A 17,464-nucleotide genomic window follows, 5' to 3' on the forward strand; every position below is an offset into this window, starting at 1 on the left:
CCCACCACTGCCACGTAACAAGCTATCAGCGGGTGTTGGTCATTTTGGTACCTGGGCACAGCATCACCACCGCGCGCTGGCTTCCCAGCCTGAGGGGAAGGGAAGGGGAAAGCTGGGGAAAGGGAACTGTGGGATGGGAAAGGACCGTGTCCTCCTCTTGCCTTGCTACTCAGCACTTCTGCACTACACGGTGCTGCGAGCTGCACAGGAGCGGTAGGACTGGGCTCTCTACGTGCTGGGACGGCTGGGCAGGACACAGGCAGGGCAGGGCCAAGCCAGGTGAGCACGCACCAGGCAAACCTGCCTGCTGTGCCTTCCTGGGTTGGGCCTGCCTCTCTGCCTCCTTGCGTACCATTAGGAAACAAATATCCAGATGATATCCTGGTTAAACCACCTCGTTTCTGAAGGGTTAAAGAGAGCGAGTGAGAAGGCTCTTGCCTTGGGAGTCCACTTGCAGATGTTCCCTTGCTATGACATCCTCCTAATGCATCCCTGCCATGGCACCAGCTCTTTAAATCTCCCTGGTTTCGAATTCCTGTAACACCTCCCTATAACTGATTTTATTATTGCTTGGAAGTGCCTCACAACCCCCTCTTGATGAATTGGGATCATGACATACTTGGTTGATCAGGGATAAAAAAATCAGCTGGTGCAACCAGAAATGATTGAAACTTCCAGGGCAGAAGGTGGGACATCACAGGATTGCCACCCCATCCCCAAATGGCCAACATTCCCATCCGTCCTCATCCCCCTCCTAGGGAATAGCAGCAGAGAGTATGGAGGGGGCTGTGTCTACCTGGATATATCTACCTGGAGATACCACATCTGTTGTCCTCACCCTTGCCTGCCCCATACCTCACGTGCTGCCTGGTCCCAGATTTTGGGGCAGCACCCCGGACCAGGACTCCCGGCCCTGGTTCTCCTCTCGTCTCCTGTGGCTTTGTGTCCTGGGCAGAGGAGCAGCCCGCAGTGCCCGTGGGGGGGACAGGGTGGAGAACCCCATCAGGAGGGTCTAGCTGGGAGCAGCGCAGCCCCCACGGCGTCACGGCATGAAGTCACCACGCCGGGTGGAAGTCCTGCCAGGACGGAGCGGGAGCCCAGGAGCGGTCCTCTCCGGCTCAGCACAGGAGGAAAATGCAGCCATCTGCTCTCTTACAGACTGTGGCTATTTCATGCCTACAAAATACCTGGCCAGCAAGATTTACATGTGGATAGATTTTATGTGATAGAAATACATAATGTTGGATGTAAGCACTGTGTTATCAGCATCGGAGCAGCGCAGCACAGGGCTGTGGGGTGGTAGTGCCCGGAGGGCAGCGTAGATCAAACCTTCACAGGAGACTCGGGCTCAGAGCCCCCCCATCGAAGCACCTCCTAAGGAGCAGGGTCACTCCGTTTATTTCTTGTGATGCAGCCGGCAATGACACAGCCTGCTCTGGCTGCATGGCCCAGCCGTGTCCCAGCGGGGACACCAGCCCTCCAGCAACACTCCAGGGACTTCTCCTCTCCCCCAGCTCCTGCTGCCTCCCGAGCGTCCTGCCCTCTTGCAGGGCCTGGCGCTGGTGAGACAAAGCTTGGAAACTGGCTGGAGGAAATGAGAGGAGTTTTTTGAAATCATTTATTATTTTAAATGTCCATTTTCCTGGAGGTGAACCGGGATCTGATGGGGATCAAGGCTAGTGACAGTGGCTGCCAGCTACCACGTCATTATGTCGGCGAGGGCTGACATCTGCGTGCGTTTCTGGAGCGGGACAGAAGCGGGCTCTGTGTGCCTTGGGGATGCCATTTGCTGAGCTATTAACGCAGGGAAGGGTAATGATCGTAGGATGGAAGAGATTTCATTGCTGTGTTTGCACAGAGGTAGCATCTGCTCTGAGCAGCTCAGCGTGGGTGGCCGGCAGTACGCGCCGGGGTCCTAGCCAGCAGGTGGGAGACGCAGGAGGTCTGGGAGGTCTCATCTGATGCTTCTCCTCTGGTCTTCTCCTGCAGAAACATTGCTTTGGTTCCTTCTTCTTGGCTGTGTCTCAGCTATGCTCGTGTGCTGGGCAGGCTCGGGGGGACGGTCCGGAGCGGCCGCAGGAGAAGCGGATCAGGACAGGTTCCTACTGCAAGCTCAGCCACCGCTGGGCCACCGTGACCACCTACAGCGTGTCCTCCCCGTCCGTCTGCGCGCTGCCACCTGCCTCCTCCGCCTCCCTTGGGGAGCTCAGTGCCTCAACCGGGTGCAGCAGAGGAGGGACTGCAAGGGCTCCCCGGGCTCTGTGATCCTCCATCCGGAGCGGGGAAGCCCTGCGGAAGCGGGATTGCTGGTGGCCTGGTGCTGGAAAGCAGCGGGGGTGGAGGGCGACAAAGCACAGGGGAGTCCAGAGCATCCCAGGGAGGTGGGTGTCCTCCGGGGAACCCCAAAGCTGGCTTAGTGCAAGGTATTCACTAGCAAGAGAACTGGGTCTGCTGAGGACAGCCACGCTCCTGAGGCACTTGAGCTTTTCACAGAGCTGGTACCAGCCTCTCCTCGAGGGCTGGTGTGGAGGACGCCCAGGATGGGACCATCTTCTGTCCTGCTCCTGCTCGGCACAGGGGTGGGCAGGTCCCCGTGTCCTCGCCGCTCCCTGCGGGAAGGAACGGGATATTCAGTGCCAGGCTGGGAGCTTGGCTCTGCCAGCACCTGGGCAAGGATTGTCTCTACCTGGGCAGGCTGTCCTGGTACTAGAGCTCAGCAGATGATCCACCACTCCGAGGGCTGCCATGTTCCGCAGCATCTGGCACATGAAACGCCACGTATGGGCACTTCTTCACGTTGAGGCACACGAGCTTCTCGAGCGATGCTGTCTTAACTATGTCAAAGCCAGTTGCTCCACCGAATGTACTGGGTTTCCAGTACTCTGGGGAGCAGATGGGGTTTCCGAGAAGCCCCTTCAGGGAAAACGGAGCTCCGATCTCCACCATGCTTTCCCCAAAAATACCATTGGGTTGGGGTTTCTCAAGCAGCAAGCCCAGATAAAACTCCAGAGCATCAATGTCTCCATACAGTTCTTCCAGCTCTGCCGCCTTCTCTTCCTCTCCTGCACCAAGTGAATGTCAGAGTGCTTTAGCAAGGGAACGGCACCCAGCAAGGACTGGCCTTGCTGTGGGTAATGGGAACGTGGCAGCTCCCGCAACCCAAGCAGCAGCGAGCCCAGCTCCCAGGCCAGGCACTGCCCTCTGGACCACTCGTCCAGCCCCGTAGGAGGAAGGACCCCTGCAACCAAGGCATCAGCCCTGTCTGCCCTCGTGCGAGGGTCACGACCAGGCAAGGCTTGGATGGGCAGGACCGGCTGCTCTGCTGGGCAAGCCCAGCGGCTGGGGGGCAACTCGTGGTCTCGTACCCTTCCTGCGGGCGCAGAGCATCTGCACTGCCCCAGCGAAGCCCCGAGAGCTCCTGCGGCAGCGCTGCAGCCCTACCTGTAAGCTCCTGAAAGGACTTGTAGGGCTTCATGCCAAACCTCTTCCGATACTCGTTAAATGGCTGTAGCCTCAGCTGCCGGGATTCCTTGATGACCCCAACGGCCACGTTCAAGACATTGGCATTGATGGTTTGTCCCCCACCGATCTGGAGGGCGAGAAGACAAGGAGGAGCACACGTAAGGCACAAGGCGGCACCAGCATTTGCTCCAGGGGAGCCACCACACTAAAGCTTCTGTGTCCTGGGCACGGTGCCATGCAGACCAGCACGTCATCGCAGCAGCAAGAAGAGGAGGAATCACTGGACAGTGCCAAAACAGCTGCGGAGCAGCTTGGGCTAAAGTCAACCCTGTTCGCAGGGCAGGTCAGGGAACGGTGCAGGAGAAGCCCCGGGTGGACGGTGATGCACTGGCCTGGGAGGAGGGGAGAGATCACGGGGGTTTGGGGTCAGGGAGAATACAAACACTCAAAGAGCAGCAGGTCTGTGCCTCAGTCTTGTTTTGCACAAGCAAAGAGGGTGAGAAATGTAGATGTAATCGCTTGGAATAAAACATCCATGTGATGGCAGCAAAGAACAGTGCCAGCCAAGCTGCTCCTACGCCCAGGCTGCTCCACAGCCCGGTCTGGACCAGGAGATCCCTCCCGGTTTACCGCAGGCTCCAGGCATCACCGCAATGTTTCCTACGGAGTCCGAGAACAAGCAAACGGGGCTGCCAAGGCCCAGCCTTGCTACGGTGCTTGTGGGGAGGACTCACATGCGTGACATGCGACCCACTGCCCAAAGAGGCTGTTCGTTACTGCTGCAACGGCACTGCCTTCCCGGTACCACGAGCATCCCTCCCGGAGTCCCACAGCCCCGGCACTGGCAGGGAGGGGAGAGCAGGACCTTACCCTTCCTGCAATCTGCTTGGAAAAGGATTCCACCAGCGCCTCCACGCCGTAGTCCAGGAGCATGGAGGTGTTGTAGAGGAACTGCTCGTAGTTGTACTCTTCCCCTTGGATGACGAAGGAGTCGGGCATCAGCCCGTGCCAGTGATAGAGCTGGTTGAACTCCACCGCGATGCGATTCCGGTACTGGAACTGCGTCCCAAACAGCAGCTCGGGGTCAAACTTGAGGCTGAGGAAGTACCCACTGAGGTGCTGGACGTAGTCTTCAATGACAATCTTAATGGTCTCCCCTGGGCAGGAGGCGAGAGAAGCAGCCGTCAGCTGGCAGCAGCCGGAGCTACCGGCTCTGTACCCAGATGATGTTACCCACCTGCTATGGCAGCGCATCCCAGCACCCATTCATCACCTGGGACCTTTCTGACTATGGGCTTGTTGAGTTGGTTGGGAATTTTTCAGTGAATTATTTTTTCACCAGCAAAGGTCAGTCTGCCAAAACCGAAATAGTTCCTGAGGAAGCTGACCTTGATACGCTTCTTAGAGATAATGTGGTGACATGGCTTTTTTCTGGATTTTGGTCAAAAATGACTTATCATGAGATTATAGTAAATTTATAATGAACATTAAAATGAAATAATTCAAAATTATGACAAACTTATTCAAAATTAATTTTTTTGATGGACCAAAGGCAATTTTTGCTCTATGGACCAAAGCCAACGATCCCCAGAAGGCTGCCAGAGAAACTCCTCCAGCCTCTAAAGCCAGCCTGGCCACCACCCTCAAACAGAGACCAACTAACATCCAAGTCCTTGGGGCTTGCCCAGGCAGGTGGGACACGGGGCTCCACAGTGCCCGTGCCCCACGGCACTGCCGGTCCTCACCGATGAGGATGAGACGAGCCGTCTGGAAGAGCTGCTCGTCGCTCCAGGTGGGATGCTCCCGTTTCAGTATGTCACAGACGCGGTTGTGCTCGCGCAGCCAGAGCGTGGCATACATGCAGAGCCCCGGCAGAAGCCCAAACACCTCCTGGCCCATCGCCAGCTGCTTCTCCTTGGGGATGGTAGACGGGTAGACCATGTGAACTGGAGCATCGGTGACCGTGGGGGGGTACACCTCTCCATCCACCACCTTGGGGAAACAAGAACGGGATGGCAGAAAGGGAAGAGGGGAGAAAAAACACCCCGGTGAAAGCCTGCCCAGCTGGGACCTGCCTCCCTACGGGCACCACAGCCGCTCTCCTGCAAGCAGTGAGCGGGACAGAAACACCTCCCTCATACAGACCCGACTGCGGAACGCCTGCTGCCGTCAGAGCGGCTACACCCCAAAGCTCATCCCTCTGACGTGGCACCTCCGGCCAGCAGCCACATGGGCATCAGGGCTGGGGTCTCCCGGGAGCTGCCAGAAGGACACGGGCTTCAAACAACCCTGGATCACAGGGCTGAGGGATATTTCAGTCGTACCTGGAATTTCAGCTTCCCGTCTCTGAAGAGTCGCAGCTGGTGCTGCCGCTGCAGGTTGTCCCCATACAAGTGCCCGAGGTCCACCTGCCAAAAGAGCACGGCATCAAGGTTGCTCCGAAAGACCATGCGCGCACCGGTCCCCCTCCTCACTCCCCCCATGCCCCCCGCTCCAGCACCCCTCACCCCATGCCCCAGCGCCTTGGTGAAGCCGCGTCCCATCTTCCCAGACGTCTTGAAGAACTGGTGGGTGAAATGCTGGGCGAAGAAGGCAAACATCAGGTTGGTGCCTTGGGGATCGGCTTCAAACTTCTGCCGCAGCAGGAATCTCTCTGCCAGGAGCTGGGGGTCGGGGAGCTGCTGCTTCCCTGCAAAGGATGGAGGTTGAGGGCAGATGCCCCGTGCCGACCCGGCTGGGTACCGGTGCTGGCCGCGGGCTGTCGGCAAGCGTTGCCATATCTGCTGCAGCACCAGGCACTGACTCATGGGCATAGACACCTTACAGCCCTCTTAACAGGCCACGACATGCCCCAGCAGCTCAACCTGAACTGTCCCGGCAGCATTTCGGATGCCATGAAGCTCCTCCTGCCCGCAGGGCCAGCTTAGGCAGGACAGCGGCAGTACGTGGCACTGCCAGCGGTGCCTTGCAGATGTGCCCATGGCAGCGAAACCTCAGGCATGGGTGGGTGGGAAAAACCGATGCCGCACCGGGTATGGACCTGGGGTGCTGCTCCGGCGACTCGGCCCCACACCCGGCACGGTGCGGTGCCGGTCCCCCCGGGCGAGCCGTGTACCTTTGGTCCCCATGGGCGTCGGGCAGTTGTCCGGCACGGGCGGGAGGACACGGGTGTAATAGCTGACGTTGGCGTAAGCCTCCCAGCTGATGTAGCCGTAGTCAGAGTTGAAGGTGGGGGGGCTGGGGATGAGATTGGCGCGAACTGAAAGGAGAGATGGGGGTCACCACTGTGGGGCCCAGGGCATGGGGCAGCACCTCACAGACTCTGCCCCCGGCCCCTGCCTGCCCACTCAGTGCTGTCAGACGCCCTCCTCTGACACCCGGGAAACCAGAAAGGTACTGGCACCGGAGGCATGCAGATGTCCCAGGCTTTGCTCCGAGCCTTTTAAAGGCTACAATTCCCTGCAGAAGAGGAGGGCTCCTGCTAATGCACTGAGCAGATTCTTGGATGATGAATGACAACCACATAGAAATGGTAAAACCAACAGCTGGAGCCTTGCAAACGTGTCGCTATGGCTCCAAGAGCTGGAACCTAAATATTTATGCAAAATGATGAATGTGGGGACATGAGTAACAAGGGCCATGTTTCCACAGACTGCTTTCCGTGCGGCTGCTTAAGAGCCCTTTGGTCCAGGGAGCACGGTGTGCTGAGACCTGCGTGTGTTTTCCAGCTGGCAGGCAGCCCGGTGCACGTCCGGGGACACACGTTTGGGGACACACGTTTGGGGACACACAGCCGGGGACACACAGGCAGCCCGGCCCGCCAACCCCCTGCACCCTGCTGCTGCCTGGCCGGGCAGCCTCCTCTGGGCAGGGTGATGGGATGACAACCTCCCTGGGTCTCCCCGTGAGGTGATTCAAGCCCAGCGTCCACCATGCCCGCGGGAGCTGCTCAGCATCACTGCAGCCGCGCCACCCCCGCCCTCACCTCCTGCTGATGCCCGGAGGGTCCCCGACTCCTGCTGCACCCCGAGACCCGCTCCAACCCCTCACCTGTAAGCACGAGCCTCATGAGCGTGTCCCTGATGAAGGTGCGGTTGATAATGTCCCAAAACCACCTGAAGTGGGTCAGGATGAAGTGGTAGAAGGCAGGACTGGGCTTCAGCAGGTTGTGGAGGCGCGTCCAGAGCTCGGCTGGGGGAGACAGACCAGGCAAACCGCTCGCCCCACTAACGAAGCCTGCTAACGACCCCGGCCCACCCGCGCTGTCACTGCCGGTGAGAGCACGTGCTGCAGGCGCAGCATGTCACCCCGGGACCCACGGGTGCCACAGGTCCTCCAGGCAAGAGGGACTTACGGGAGGTGCAGTTGGCCCCGAAATATCCCGTCCGCGTGCAGTCGCACTCGTACCCTCCCAGGCCGACCCTCACGCACACCCCTTGGTGCTGGCAGGGGAAATAACAACAGGGATCCACTGCGGAGAGAGAGAGAGAGACATCACCATCCAGCCACAGCGTCACCGTGTCCGGTGGCTCCCTGCTGCTCACAGGGTGACGCTGCCCCGGACACAGCCGAGCCGGGTCCAGCTCAGGGGGATGCACCCCGGGGGGGGTCACCCTGAGACGAGGTGCTTTGATGCCAGCCACCTCCGTGAACCCAGCCCCCAAGTCTGGTGTCGACGACGTGCTGCGGGGAGACGGCAGACGGGTGCTGCAGGAGCCGAGCACGGTCCTGGCTATTGCAACAACATGCCTGCAGTAGATACTACTGCTCAGCTTTTCTTTTATCTCCCTGGTGAGATATTTTGGGCAGGAGCATCGCTTCGGCACCGTCCCTCCTTCCTTGTGGAAGTTAGCCTCGTCTGAAACACCCGGGATTGCCAAAGGAACCATCCGCACCCCGCGGCCACACTCCGATGGGTGCTGCAAGCCCTGGCCCCAGCTCGGGCTGTTGCTGCCGAGCCCGTGCCCTGCCCGGTGCCCCACGCCACCGCGGGGCCACGTCACAGCGGTGTCCCGCGCAGCCGGGGCCGTAGCCCCGTGCACAGGCGGCTGCTGTGCCCCCCCGAGCCCCAGCGCAGGATAAAGCAGTGCAAACACGGCACCAGCGTTAATAATAATGGCAATTGTCAGGGCTGAAGTTTGCTTTGGCAAGCGGCTCCTCTGCCCTTGCCGCTCCGAGCGGATGAAAAGGGCCAACCGCTGGGCTCGCTCCCCCGGCTCCCACCCGGCCCCTTCCTCCGCCGCCTTTGTGCCCCCGCCTGCAGGCATGAGATAAGGGCCCCTTCCCGCTGGCCGCACTGCGGCGGGATCCCGTGGGACAGAGGGAGACCCCCCCTCCGCCATAAAGCAGCTCCCAGCTCTGGGGCAGCGCTAGGCACCCAGCGGCACCAAGCCCCTCCGACCCACCCTGAGGCGGGCAGCACTTTGTAACTTCACCATTTGCAGTCCCTCCAAGAGCTGCAAAACTCAGGGGAGAAAGAGAACCGAGAGCCGGGGTGGCCGGAGACTCCTCTGCCTTTCATCAGCCCGGGGACTGGGCTGGAAGTTTGGATGTCCTCTGCCCCAGCTGCCTCTTCAAAGCCTCACCGGTGGCAACCTCAACCTCACCAAGCTGGGTCGGTCCCCGCAGACCTGGGATGGAGCCTTTGTGCCAGGAGAATACAAGTGCCAAGAGCCAAGACCTCCTGGAGCACACCTGGCTGAGGGTTTCGGTGCCCATCGGCAGGACGGCGGTCACCAGCCCCACGGGGACGCACAGCACTTGGGGACGGGGGTGCCACGGACACCCAGTGCTCAGCTCCAGTGCCACCAGCCGTGGGGACGGGCAGCACGCCCTGAGCGCCAGAAGGGACCGAGAGCTGTTCCCGGTGTGCCCAGTGTCACGGCTGCTGAAGGAAGGTCTCCCAGGTCCGTCGGCTGCTCTGTGTGGTCCGTGAGCTCACCAGACCCTGGCCAGACCTGGTTCAGATTCTTCTGGAATTTGGGAACAGGTTCCAATGCCGGGGTGGAGGGACGGGCATGCAGAATAGAAACCACGTTTTTTCCACAGGAAATTAACATCTTTGAAAAATAAAGCTAATTTTGCAAAATTGCTCAGTCTCCCAGCTGGCCACACGTGCAGGACAGGGGCTGCCTGGGAGCCCAGGGCTTGGCCAGCAGCTCTGGCCCGGCTGTGCTCAGCCCTGTGACCCCAAATCCCTCACGTCACGGGGGCCTGCTTGCAAAGATGCATTCAGCTCCCAGCTCTTCCGTCAGACTCCCTTTCATCTCGGATCTTTTCATGTATCCAGACGGGAGGCAGCAGGCAGTTTCTTACTTATCTCAGAGAAATTAAGGTCAGACCACCCGTTCGGTTTTTTGCAAGACGGGAACTTTTGCAAAGGGGGCCATGTTGCAGCACAGCTGGAGCATCCTGGAGGCTATTCCTGCGTTGGTAGCTCTGCACTCGACTCTGCCGTAAACTTTGCGAGCACCTAAGAGAGCAGCCCTGTGCCATGCCTGGTGCAACCCGGGGGGATGTGGGGCTGCCCGTGGGCACCGCAGCCACGGGGCCGGGAGGATGCTCCATGCCGCGGGCTCCGGCACGGCAGGTCGTGTCCTGCCCCATCCCTCCTGCTGACGTGGGGAGTCAGAAGTTCACGTTAGCGGGGCCGCTTTGTCGGGGCTCTCCCCAGCACGGGGCTCGATGGCACGTCATGGCCGAGCGCTCCTCCAAGGCGGGTTTGGCAGCGCGCTGGGCTTGGCCGAGCTGCCTCCTCCCACGGTTCACATCGGTGTCAGTGCCGTGGGGTCCCGGAGGTGGGGTGGGAGTGGCATGTTCCAGCCAAAAGGGTGGGAGGGGGACAGAGCGTGTCCTGGCCCGTGACAGCAACCCCTTCGCGTCCTTTCGGGAGCCTCCCTCCCACAGTGGCTCCGTGCCTCTCCCCACCCCGGCCAGGAATTCCGCGCCGGCTCTGCCAGGACGGCTTCAGGTGTGGGGAAAGCTGCTGCCAGCCTCCACGCTGGAGCACGGCCCGTTCCGTGACGGCAGAGCTGGCGAACATGCTCCATCACTGCTGAAAAATGCCAGATTTTGGGGACAACATCCGCTCTGTGAACCGCAGTCAAAGCAACCTGGGGTGAATCACAGGCAGGCTGGAGCCAGGCTTGCTCGATGGCACACGGCTCCGCAGCCGCAGGCTTTGAAGACGATGAGAGCCTCATGCACTTGTTTTTCTGATTCAGGGAGGTTTCCTCAGGCCCACGAGCTGTTCACAGCACACGCAGTGCAGCCAGATTGTCATCTGCAACCACTTCTGGCGGCACCATGAGCAAGAGCAGCGTGCCAGGGCCGCAGCTGCGCACCACATGGGGCTCGGCGATCCTCCTCCCCGCACCTGAGCCAAGCTGCCGGCCCCAAGGACGGGCTGCGGGTGGGCAGCCGGGCTGGCTGGAGTGGGTGATGCAGCCCCAGGGCTCTTGGAGTGGCAGCGGGCTCCCCTTTGCCGCCCGGGTCGAAGCTCCGTGAGCCCCGTTGCGGAGGGGCTGAGCTGGGAGGAGGCAGTTGACCATGGGCTATGGAAACAGGCATGAATCAGAAGCGGCTCTGCCAGAGGTCCCCGCCTGCCCTCGCTCAGCGGCATCTGTGCCCGACCTGCCCCGTGGTTGGAGTTCGGGCAGACGGTGATGTTGAGGTGCTGCCGCATCTCCCGTTTGCCAGAGGGTGAAATGGTGTGAGCTGTGGAATAGCTGTGGAGAGGACGGGCAGGTTTATTTTGCAAAAACACTTGTACAGAACTACACCCCTGAAGGCAAGTCGGCAGCCAAGGGCAATATCTGCAGGGGAAAACAGAGAAACACCATGGGACTAGCTTGGCTCCGCTCACGGCTGGAGGAAGAGCCTACAGAGAGCAAATATCGTGGCTTGGAGCCAAGGTGCAACCAGCAAGGAGTCAAGTAGAAGTGCTCTAAGCAGCAAACACCAAGTGAGCAGGCGATCCCAGACTCAGCCCAACATCCTGTTATTTGGTCTTCGAGAGCAGATCCGAGGGCAAGATTAGGGCTGTGGTCCTCCTGGCTCAGTGCTGCAGAGGAGCAGGAGCCCGGCCGCTCTGCTGACAGCACCTTGGGGCACAACGCAGTTCCCCTAATTTCTCAATCAGATATCTGCCTCCTTAATTAAGGCTTGGAAGAGAGCTGTTCTTTCATGTATATCCCAGGTATCTTTTTTTTTCCCCCACGTAGTGAAATTTGCTTTGATCCCGGCGTGCAGCAGTCAGCTCCAGGGGTTCGTCACAGCTGCACCATCCCAGCGTGCGTCTGTCCCAGCTGCTTCAGGCATGTGGGTCCCCAGGCCCTGTCCTGTGCCCGGCAGGAAAAACAGATGCTGCTCCTGGCTGTCCTCAGCCCCCAGGAGGAGCTTCCCAGGGAGATGACACCCGTGCCGGGAGATGGCCAAGCCAGAGGAGGGACCGCACAGAGGCTGTCCCTTGCTTGTCCCCACCACCCACGGTCCAGCCCAGCGGGTGACAACCAGGTCCAACCCATGAGGTCCCTCCTTTCGTGCAGATGTGCCTGACGGGCCCCCGCAGCAGGGTGCCCACTGCAGCGCTCGCTCCTGCTGCTCCTGCTCCGTCCCTCCGGCCTGAGGCCAAGAAGCCCAGAGGGCTGCAGGGTGGCTTGGCCACGCTGGGGGCACCCAGCCAGCCCCACTGTCCCCAGCGAGTGGACCTGCCACCTCCTGCCAGGTCGCACCCCGACTCCCGGAGTCCCCCGCAGAGCAGGCACAGCCGCGGCCTCAGAGCAACCCCGGGTCGTGTTCTCCTTTTGGACATACAGGCTGCCAAAACGGGGAAGTCCCCACGTCAGGGTCATTGCTTTTGCACAGGACAAGCCGCTCCAGGACAGGGAAGTCTCCCCTCTCCCAGTAGGATGGCTGCGGGGAGGAGGCACGGGCGGTGGGGAGGGCAACATGCCCCGCTCCGGCACCCGGCTCTGCCTGCTCAGCCCAAACCTGCTCAGTTCAGGTCGCTTCTCCCGCAGTCCCGCTTCCCCTGCAATGGGGGGGTGCCTGCTCCGCTCCGCACGCTCAGCCTATGCAAATTTTGGGGGGGTCGTGGGTTTGGACACGTTGCTTCCCAAAGCGATGGGTAAACCTGCGCAGGCTGCTGGAGATGGGGTCACCATCAGCCACCGTTTGCAACGCGGGCGGCCAGAGCCCCGCTGAGGGATGCAGCCCAGGTGCCTGGGCTGGTTTTGCTGAGAATGTTACTTTAGTAAGGAACGGTAAAACCTGAAAAGCGCCACGAGCTTCACGCTGGGATGGTGTTTTTCTGCAGTGAGGAAGGTCATTTCACAGAAGAGGGCCTGGAGTCAATGCTCTATTAAGGACTTGGAGGAAACTGCGGGCTGTAGGGGCTGCGGATGGAGCTGATGGGATTTGAGATGTGGTTTTATTTCACAACATGCTCTGTGGATGCCTGCCATAAGCAGCGTGACTCCTTGACATCCCCAGGTGCACAGGCAGCCCGAGCCCACCGCGGCTGTGCCAGCGTGCGGCGAACTGCTGCGGCACACGGGCATGGGAACGAAACGATGGCTGAGGCCACTGGAGGCTCCCAGCCCTCCATCCTCACCCCCAGACTGCGGTTTCACCCGGTGTTTGTTTGGGGAGAGCGGGGAAAGGCCCTGGCTGCCAGCATTCATGGATATTGCCCCCCTTTCTTTCCAGAAGCCCCGTCCCAGCTGGGAGGCCGCGGGGAGCAACCGGGTGCTGCCCCTCAGCCCGGTGTCGGGGCCACCCCGGGGTGGCCGCGGTCCCGTCCTGCCCCCAGGGGCTCGCGGGCCGGCGGTGGGCTTGGCGGGAGCCCAGCTCTGTCGTGCGGCCGCGGCCGCGCTCGGGCCACCCGACGGCTCCTCCAGCCCCTGTGTGTGGTCCCTGCGCGGCCGCAGCGGGAGGTAGAGGGGAAGTTTGTTTTTTTCACAGGCGATTTTGCTCTCCGGTCAGGCGTGATGGGCCAAACCCTGCAGCTCCGGGACCCGCGGGGGCTCTGACCCAGGCGCTGCCCTCGGGGGTCCCGGCCAGCGGTGCCGCGGCTCCTGCCGGCCTCCCTCCTGCCCCTGCCTGCCCTGCCTGCCCCTGCCTGCCCTGCCCTCCGCTCCGGGGCTTCTGCTCGAGGCCCCACGGCCGGGTCCCGGCAGCGGCGGGGCGAGGACCAGCCGGGGGCGATGGGCGCCAGCCCGGCCCCGGGGACCCGGCGGAGCCCGGAGCCGTCCCGCAGCGCTGGGCAGGGGCTTGGGGCAATCGCCCCCACCTCTCCCGGCGACCGCCCCGCGTCCCCCGCGCCTCCGGGGGTCCGACACCCCGGGGACCGGACCCTCCGGGACCGCGTCCCGCTGCATCCCCCGGTACCGGATCTCCCGGCGCCGGGCTCCCCCTCGCTCCCCGGGTCCCCCCGGTGCCGGATCCCCCCCCCCCCTCGCTGTCGTCCGTCCCCCCCGCCCGGTGCCGGATCCCCCCCCGGTGCGGGATGTTACCGCTCCCCCCCCACCCCCCCCCCACCCCGGTACCGGCTCTCTCCCTCCCTCCCTCCCGGTGCCGGCCCCCGCCCCGCGTACCGGAGCCGTCGGTCGCGGCGCTCCCGGGGGCGCAGAGCAGCACGACGTGGGCGAGGAGCAGCCGCAGCCCGGCCCGGCGCAGCCCCGCGGCCGGAGGGGCCCGGGCCCGGTACCCACCGCCCATGGCGAGAGGCAGCTCCGCCGCGTCCCGCCGCCGCTCCCGGCCCGGCCCCGCCGCCCCCGCCCCCGCCGCGCCTCCTCCCGCCCCCGATGGGACGGGGCCGCCTCCGACAACCCGGCCCCCCTCCCGGGGGCTCTGCCCTGAGCCCCGAGTCCCCCAGGAGCCCCCTGCCCGTCCCCAGGTCCGCCCGTGTTCCTCCCCGTCCGCACCTCCCCGAGCATCTCCATACCCATCTTCTGGTCCCCACGTCCCCCTGCATCCCAATGCCCATGCCCTGGTCCCCACGTCCCCACGTCCCCCTGCACCCCCGTGCCCTGGTCCCCACGTCCCCCTGGTCCCCACGTCCCTCTGCATGCCCATGCCCATGCCCTGGTCTCCATGTCCCCCTGGTCCTCACATCCCCCAGCATCCCCATGCCCTGCTCCCCATGTCCCCCAGCATCCCTATGCCCTCACCATCATCCCCAGGACCCCCCTGCCCATTTCCTGATCCACAAGCCCCCCTGCCTGGGTCCCCAAGCCCTGGGGCACCCTGTTACAGCTCTGGCAGCAGCACCCTCCCCGCAGCGTGGCCGTGGGCTGTGGGCCTGGCTAAGATCCCTCTGACCCACTGCGGGAGGCTGCCCCAGCAGTGCTGCCCAGCTGGCGCCAGGACCTGGGCTGGCCACAGCTGCCAACAGCCAGAAAAGCTGAGTTTATCAGTGAAACCATCGCCGGGTGTTTCCTGCCTGGCTGCTTTGCCCCCCAGCGCCAGCCTGCTGACGGGGACAGGATCTGGCCAGCCCAGCCCAGGTAGGCACCAGCCACCCCACAGGGGAGCGCGTCGGACTGGGAGAGGCTCTGCGTGTGGCTGGGGTGGCCGAGAGCACGACGGGCTGCAGATCTTGCTGGGCTAGCCTTTAGGGGATGTCCCTGAGCCTGGTGGCACCCAGAGCCCAGGGGCTGTGGCTGCTCACCCTTTCCCGTGCTGCTCTGCGGCAGCGGCAGAGACCCCGGCACGGGCCTGAGTGTGTTTCAAGATTATCTTGGGTTTTGCCGTCACCTCCTTGCAGAGCGGCAGGAAGCCCCGGCAGGGCTGGGGGATGCGCGGTTCCTGCACGGTTCCTGCGCTCTGCATAGAAAGCAGCTTTGCGGTGGGGATAGGGCGGGAGCGGGGCTGCGGGACTGGGACTCGTGCTGCAGGGCTTTGCTGGGTTTCAGCAGCAGGGAGGGAGCATCGCCACAGGGCAAGCGGCCTTTGCAGGTGTCCAAAAAAGAACAGGGGCCTCAGGTCCAGCTTCAGCAGGCAAACGCATCAGCTGGGACACAAGCATGAGCTCAGCGGGCTCTTGATGTGCTCTCATAAGGTGGGGACACTGGCTGCCTCCCAATGACAAATAAGTGCTGGAAACGAGGGGGAGGTTTTGCTGTACACATGCGGTTGGTGTGGTCAGCGTGTGCTGGGGCCAGGGCTGCTCCTGCCTGCTGCGAGCCTGCCTGCGGGCAGCGCCGTCCTGTCTGGGCATTGCGTGCCCAGCTGCTCGCCCCGTCCTCTGGTCTCCGAGACAAAGAGCGGCTGAGCTGCATGGATGGGCACCGAATATAAAGCCATGGCAGGTTGGCGGTTCAGCGCAGAGGGACAGATTGCAGTAGGGTGTGGGGATGGTTTCAGCAGGAGCGTGGGGGGACGGTGTCAAACACTCACCCAGGCGCTGCCCCGGCCCCCCCGGCCCTGTGCCTGTGTGCAGCAGGGGCTGCAGGAGCGGGGCAGCGACAGGTCCCCCCACCCACTGCTGCTGCCACCGGCCCCGTGGTGTTGCAGCCCCACAGGGAGCAAAGCGGTTCACCCTGCGGGTGGGCGTCTTTCCCTTCCGTCCCCACAGGCAGCACCGCCAGCCCCAGCTCTGGCCTTTCCCCCTCCCTCCCTGCACCCGGTGCCTGCTGCTGTTGACCGCAGTGGTGGACCCCCCTGCATCCCCCCCGGGCCAGCCCAGCAGCCCTTGGAGATGTCCCACCTCCAGGAGCGCTCCCGCACTCGCAGCTCCACTCTTCCCTCTTGTCAGGTTTTAATAATCATTTACTTGCACAATACGGCAAACAGTTGCAACAGCCCCAAGGCTGGCTGTCTCGCCAGGGCCGCGGAGGGGCTGTCCCTGAGCCGCAGGGCAAGGGGCGGCCCGGCTGTCCTGCGCACCCCCGCCACTCCTGGCACCTCTCCCGGTACCCAGACCCCTCGCTCCAGGCACTCGGTGCCATGCTGGGCTGCTCAGCACAAACCCATCAGCTACCGACCTCCCCGCTGCCAGCCCCGGCTGCCAACAAGCCTCCCTGCTTCCCCTTCGTGATGGCTGTTTGTCTGAGCTGCAACCCAGGATGTCTGTCTGTCCTCGTGTCCCGGGATGGGAGCCAGCCCCGCGTCCCCAGAGAGTCCCTGTCCCCGGCCAGGACAAAGGTGAGCAGTGCTGCCTGGGCATCACAGTGGGACCGCAGCCTCGCAGCCTCCCTCGGCGCGAGCACGAGGCTGGGGCTATCTGGGGCACAGAGGGCACGTCCAGGGGTTTGCCACAGGCTTGGCAGCGTGGGTGCTGGATCTGGCCAGCAAACCCCCCGACATCCCTCTGTAGCAGCAAAGGGAAGCTCCAGCGCGGTGCTGCCGAGCCCCACGTGTTCATCACCGCCATGGTCCTGGGGGAAGGCAGGAGGAAACCAGACAAGGAAAAAAGTTTCCTTCGGCCTGATGAACCCCCTCGGAGGGGCGAGGGAAGCTCTCGTGGGGCAGCGGCACTGGCAGCTGCTGTCTGCGGCGTGCGCGGGGCAGGAGGAAAAGGCTGCTGGGCCGGTGCCAGTGCTGGGGAGCACTGAGCCGAGCCCACTGGGTGCCGGCCGGCTCATGCCGCGGCAGCTGGCCCCAGCCGGCGTGCCAAGCACCGTGCAGATGATCGACGGGCTGGGGTCCAGTCGCGTCTGGTGGCTCACCAGCGATTTCTCCCCTCCTCCCCACAGCGGGGAGGGGGCTCTGCCCTTCGTGGTCCCAGTGCAAGAGCCGGCGAGGCTGTGGGAGGTGAGCGGCACAAGGGGTCTGCCCCAGCCTCTTGACCCCAGATCACAGGCTCGCACGCGGCCCCCGCTGTCGCCGGTCACGGAGCCAGAGACGGAGTGTGTGAATTCCCAAAGTGCACGAACAGCCTGGCGTGTGCACTGGGAAAATAAACTCACACGAGCGGCTTTGGGAAGAGCAAGAGCCTCCCCGGGGCTGGGCAGATGCAGGGCTGAGGGGGCTGTGGGGATGGGTGGCTGCTGCTCCTCCG

At 62.7% G+C, this 17,464-nt stretch overlaps 1 protein-coding gene across 1 annotated transcript; it reads right to left on the reverse strand.

Annotated features, from left to right (window-relative positions):
* Nucleotides 1-1,200: 1,200 nt before the first annotated feature.
* On the reverse strand, nucleotides 1,201-14,238 carry PTGS1 (prostaglandin-endoperoxide synthase 1). Its single transcript, XM_052815661.1, has 11 exons — nucleotides 14,058-14,238; nucleotides 7,817-7,933; nucleotides 7,513-7,653; nucleotides 6,578-6,721; nucleotides 5,970-6,151; nucleotides 5,787-5,870; nucleotides 5,208-5,454; nucleotides 4,333-4,619; nucleotides 3,442-3,589; nucleotides 2,687-3,062; nucleotides 1,201-2,609 (listed from the first exon to the last, which is right to left on the reverse strand). Exons 1-10 carry the CDS (start codon nucleotides 14,179-14,181, stop codon nucleotides 2,707-2,709), a joined length of 1,830 nt encoding a protein of 609 aa, XP_052671621.1. The 5' UTR covers nucleotides 14,182-14,238; the 3' UTR covers nucleotides 1,201-2,609; nucleotides 2,687-2,706.
* Nucleotides 14,239-17,464: the final 3,226 nt, after the last annotated feature.

Source organism: Harpia harpyja, chromosome 19 (assembly GCF_026419915.1).
Source record: "Harpia harpyja isolate bHarHar1 chromosome 19, bHarHar1 primary haplotype, whole genome shotgun sequence".
Taxonomy (NCBI): Eukaryota; Metazoa; Chordata; class Aves; order Accipitriformes; family Accipitridae; genus Harpia; species Harpia harpyja.

Coding starts and splice junctions, on each gene's coding strand:
- PTGS1 (XM_052815661.1), bottom strand. CDS start 14,181: ATGGGCGGTGGGTACCGGGCCCGGGCCCCTCCGGCCGCGGGGCTGCGC. Junction 5,871..5,969: donor CCAAGGCGCTGGGGCATGGG/GTGAGGGGTGCT, acceptor CTCTTTTGGCAG/GTGGACCTCGGGCACTTGTA. Junction 3,590..4,332: donor CCAAGCAGATTGCAGGAAGG/GTAAGGTCCTGC, acceptor CTCGCCCTCCAG/ATCGGTGGGGGACAAACCAT.